This window comes from Saccopteryx leptura, chromosome 3 (genome assembly GCF_036850995.1).
Source record: "Saccopteryx leptura isolate mSacLep1 chromosome 3, mSacLep1_pri_phased_curated, whole genome shotgun sequence".
Taxonomy (NCBI): Eukaryota; Metazoa; Chordata; class Mammalia; order Chiroptera; family Emballonuridae; genus Saccopteryx; species Saccopteryx leptura.
This window is the reverse complement of record NC_089505.1, coordinates 323,758,846-323,763,746: the sequence shown is the minus strand read 5'-3', so window position 1 is coordinate 323,763,746 and position 4,901 is coordinate 323,758,846. Positions and strand designations below refer to the sequence as shown.

General features: G+C 35.2%; 1 protein-coding gene across 1 annotated transcript; it reads right to left on the bottom strand.

Moving 5' to 3' along the window:
• Positions 1 to 1,158: 1,158 nt before the first annotated feature.
• SNAI2 (snail family transcriptional repressor 2) lies at positions 1,159 to 4,670 on the bottom strand. The gene is made up of 3 exons (XM_066379077.1): positions 4,449 to 4,670; positions 3,164 to 3,709; positions 1,159 to 2,293 (listed from the first exon to the last, which is right to left on the bottom strand). The coding sequence occupies exons 1-3, from the start codon at positions 4,525 to 4,527 to the stop codon at positions 2,112 to 2,114; spliced, it is 807 nt and encodes a 268-aa protein (XP_066235174.1). The 5' UTR covers positions 4,528 to 4,670; the 3' UTR covers positions 1,159 to 2,111.
• Between the last annotated feature and the right edge of the window lie 231 nt (positions 4,671 to 4,901).

Below are 4,901 nucleotides of genomic sequence, written 5' to 3'. Positions count from 1 at the left end.
CTTAGAATTGCTATCAAGCCTGCTCCATACACACTATGTTTACCACTTTGGAGCATCAACTCAATTAGCAAAAGAAGGTTGTCATCACTAAATTAGGAGACATACCAGTAAATTTGCTTGGAAAATCCCTTAAAAATTATGAAGTCTTTGCAGAAAAGGGAGCTGTGTTGAATTTATTTTAGCTTTGCAAACTATTTTCCATAAATATCTATTAATTTATTTAACCAATAAACATTTCTTTCTGTCTGTGATTCAGAGGATGTGCTTGGTACTAAGACTGTATGATTTAAGGATGCTCTGTCTAGTGAAAAATAAAGGTATTAACAAACAAATTGCTATGTAGTGAGATAACTACTACCTTATAACTACATTATAAATGACATAAAGCTCTCAGAAACAGCAAATTTGGAAAAAGTATTTCAAAGCAACTAACATTTGAGCCAGATCTATGTATTTCTATTTCTTTCCTAAGAAATTAAATCAATGAACAGACTTTTTCTTTTAGAATATTGTTTAAGTTTGGACACCATGAAACAACTTGATTCTAGATCTACAAATGAGAACAGGAAACATGCGTGGACGTGGTTCCTGGCACAGCCAACCAGGTTACTTCAAGAGTGTTTGATTCATTCACATTTGCTCTTGCAAGATATTTCTACACATTAGCTAACCTGGAAGCTTTCTGGCAATCGTTTCTAAACCAAATACAGTAATTAAAATGGTATTTGTATAACTCTAGAATACCCTAGCCAAGCTATCAGCTATTTATTTCACATTTACAAGTTGCTGTTCTAAATAATTTTGTCTTTGTAATATATGTTCTGATATATCAACAAAATAAAAAAATAGAATATTAAATAAGTCTTTTTTCTTAAGTCAAATAACAAACTACTATTATGATGTCTTTCTGAAGGTGACAGTATTACCTTAAAAGTAAAGAAACATTTGATATTCATAAAAAAAGACTATTCATTTTTTCTTATTAACAAAAGAAACCATTATTTGTGTAGCAGTTTGGTAATAATCATGAAGTAATTAAAGTCTCTAAAAATAGTATACAAACAATAGATTTTAAATCAAAAATGTTTATTGTAAAAAAAGGACCTTGAAAATTTGTTTTTTTAAAAAGAAACATGATTTCACAAATCTTCAGGTACTTTATATGCATTAGCTATAGAAAACATTTCACTTTCATACAAAATTCATTCAATCATATAAAAATAAACACAAATTTACATTGACTCAGCAACTATACAATTAATTAAAAAAAGGCACTTGAAAAGGATATTTATTGTACGGATTGCATTTGTTGTATGCATTTAAAATAGTTTAAGTACATTATTGAATTTCTAAGAATCCTTTCTTGCACTTATTCCCACCTTTAATTAATTTTTAGAAAATCATTAAAAGTTATTTTTAAAAGTAAGACATGGAGCATGCACCAGGAATGTTCAAAGTTAATCTTTTTCTCCTCGCAAGGCACATACTGTTTATTGGCAAAACAAAAAACAAAAACAAAAAAAACCCCACAAATAAACAAACAAAAACACTTTTAATACAGTCTCCTGTGTTTTGTTCTTGTTCTTTTTTTCTTCTCTCTCTTAAAAATACAGTTTAAAGCATTACAGGTAATCAAAAAAGTTTGACAATGGTAACCAGACATTAGACATGTAATGAAGTAAACTTGGAATAGTTTATAAGGCACCTGAGATAGCGTCTGGCAGATTCTCTTCCTACAAGAAATTCCATTACAAAACAATACTGTTCTCTTCAGTTGAAATGATTTGGCAGCAATGTAAATCTTTGCATTTTTTCTTAGTAAGAAAAGATACAGTGTGCTTTTTGCTTCATCTTTGAAGAGAAAGATCCTTGTCTTTTATCCTCTCTATCTAGCTGTCAGTAAATATATAGTAATTTTAAACTTCACATGGAAAGGATTAACTTTAAACACATGGATTCCATGCTCTTGCAGCTTTGTGTGTGTGTGTGTGTGTGTGTGTACATATTATTTGGTTGGTATGCACAAGAGAAAATGTCTTTGGATTTTTATTTATCATTTGAAGTTGGAGTGAAGAAATGCATTCTGTTCGAGTAAACATTGATTGCGTCACTCAGTGTGCTACACAGCAGCCAGATTCCTCATGTTTGTGCAGAAGAGACATTCTGGAGAAGGTTTTGGAGCAGCTTTTGCACTGGTATTTCTTTACATCAGAGTGGGTCTGCAGATGAGCCCTCAGATTTGATCTGTCTGCAAATGCTCTGTTGCAGTGAGGGCAAGAAAAAGGCTTCTCCCCTGGGGATGGTGGTGGAGTTGGAGAAGAAAGAAAGACAGTCAATGTTTTTAGAGGAAATGTAAAGATATAACGTTTATGAATAATCACATTTGCCAAAAGAATGAGAAGCAGAAAACTTGATTATAATCCCCCATAATGAATACTTATTTTAATATCTAATCCTTTAAGATAAATTTGAATGTTTGCATTAAAAAGTCACATTAAGCACATTATTATTGCTGCCAGTTATGTAAAAATTTTCATGTATTCCTAGGACTTTCAATAATTAAAGCCTTCTGCTTCAGCAGGTGAAGCGAATGTTTAGCTCCGCCCAACATTTCCCAATATTTCCCCCTTTCCCTCTTTCTGTATTATGACTAAGTCTGGATAAATGCTTTGACTCCCTGAAGAACATGCTAGAAACAAACAAAAAAAATCAGCAACAAATAACAAAACAACTGAAATCAAATTCAGTTCTAACTACACAACTTGCTATGGGGTGACAGATCACAGCATGAATTTTACTTATAAAAAACTATAAGGAAACTCTTCATCTGAATGTATCAAATAAATTGATTAAGATAGCAACATTTATATTTGCTGATTATTGGAAGTAATTTCATGAACAAACATTCAAGTATATCTTTCCTGATTTTCTAACCGCTCTTTTAGACCAAACCTCCTGAATCTACTTTCCAAAGTCTCATTTCTGTTTGTAGTCTGTGGAGCAGAGGTTGTTAAAAAGAAACGAAGCAGTTTATGCTCCAAGGACTTTTTGAGTCATCAGGAAGTAGCTATAAATTACCGTCCATCATTAAAAGCAAATCCCACAACCATCCCAGAACTTGAGTATATTAGAGGTTAACTTTCCTGTCTACATTTTCTCTTACCAGTGTGAGTTCTAATGTGTCCTTGCAGTAACCAGGGTCTGGAAAACGCCTTGCCACAGATCTTGCAGACACAAGGTAAGGTGTGGGTCCGAATGTGCATCTTAAGGGCGCCCAGGCTCACATATTCCTTGTCACAGTATTTACAGCTGAAAGATTTCCTGGACTGAGCATCACAGTGCAACTGCTTATGCTTGGCCAGCCCAGAAAAAGTTGAATAGGTCTTACTGCATAAATTGCACTGAAACTTTTCAGCTTCAATGGCATGGGGGTCTGATAGCTTGGACTGTAGTCTTTCCTCTTCATCACTAATGGGGCTTTCTGAGCCACTGTGGTCCTTGGATGAGGTGTCAGATGGAGAAGGGGGACTCACTCGCCCCAAAGATGAGGCGTATCCAGAAAGAGAAGAGAGGCCGCTGGGTAGTGGGGAGTGAAATGGAGCTGCTGTAGTCCACATGGTAATGGGGCTGTATGCTCCTGAGCTGAGGATCTCTGGTTGTGGTATGACAGGCATGGGGTAACTCTCATAGAGATATGGGGATATAATCACTGGGGGAAAGAAAAGAAAATTAAGTTAAAACATAACTTTAAACATAATTAATAAACAACTTGGCAATGAAAATTTCATTTCATTTCTAGCCTTGCTGATATGTAGTAGTTATTGTATTTAATGACTATCTATACTTTCTGCATACATAGCGTGACAGGAGATATACCAGCCTCTGCAGTCAGGGAGCACAGTGAAGTGAATGCCTTCACAGTACTCACTGAGAAGAAAAAAAACTTGTATTTTATTTTTAAAGATACATAAAAGTTGTTTTCCATTTTATGCATGGGTCATTTGTATGTTTTATGACTGTAAGTACAAAGATTTGTGTAAATCAAGCTCCTTTCTAAAAGAAAGGAGCCTTATTACACACAAAAAGCAATAATTCAACAGTTACGTGTAGTGTTACTCATCTTCTGTATATTCATTATGCATGTACATACAAGCTTTAGAAAATGAAGTTGCACAGTTGAATGAAGTTTTCCTTGTCAGTTAAACGTTTAAAAAGTTTTCAATTAATATTTATTCTAAATAATCAAATTAATCTGAACTCTGTTTTAAAACACTACTTAAAAGGAAAACAAACTAGTATTTAGTTCTTTTGCAATAGTTTTTGAATTGAAATATATATTTATATTTGTATATTTATATATGTATATAGATGTAAATTCCTATTTTTAAAAATTGCCTTTCTTTTCCTTCCCCATCCCCGACATTTTTTTTTTTTTTTTTTTTTTTTACCTGTGTGTGTGTCCAGTTCGCTGTAGTTTGGCTTTTTGGAGGCATTGAAATGCTTCTTGACCAGGAAAGAGCGCGGCATCTTGCTGGCGGGTCTGGCGGGCGCCCGGCGCGGATAACGGTCCGGCGGGAGGACGAGGCCGGTCCCTATAGCATCGCGGCCAGCAGGGCTCGGGCTGGGGCTGCGCTCAGGTGCGGCAGAGGGATGGCCGGCGCCTCTGAAGTTGCCAGGCTCCTTTACGAACTGAGCCTGTTTTTTAGCTGGGTGGGATTTTTTCCTCTCTTTTGCAAGAAGGAGCCAATCACAACTGAGAGGTTCAGATTTCAGCTCCTCCCTCTGGGACAGCTGTGAACAGAGGAAGAAACTGTTGTCAGACTAAATTATTCTGCTTCAAAATGGGCTGTTCTTCAGGATTTCAGTGGAGAGGAAAGAAAAGTGCTTAAGTATTTCAAGAG

What these genes read in the sequence shown, in the direction of transcription:
- SNAI2 (XM_066379077.1), bottom strand. Translation starts at nt 4,527, where the DNA reads ATGCCGCGCTCTTTCCTGGTCAAGAAGCATTTCAATGCCTCCAAAAAG. An exon ending in CGAACTGGACACACACACAG is followed by an intron (nt 3,710 to 4,448) that starts GTAAAAAAAAAA and finishes TCTTTCCCCCAG; the next exon opens with TGATTATATCCCCATATCTC. An exon ending in ACACATTAGAACTCACACTG is followed by an intron (nt 2,294 to 3,163) that starts GTAAGAGAAAAT and finishes CACCATCCCCAG; the next exon opens with GGGAGAAGCCTTTTTCTTGC.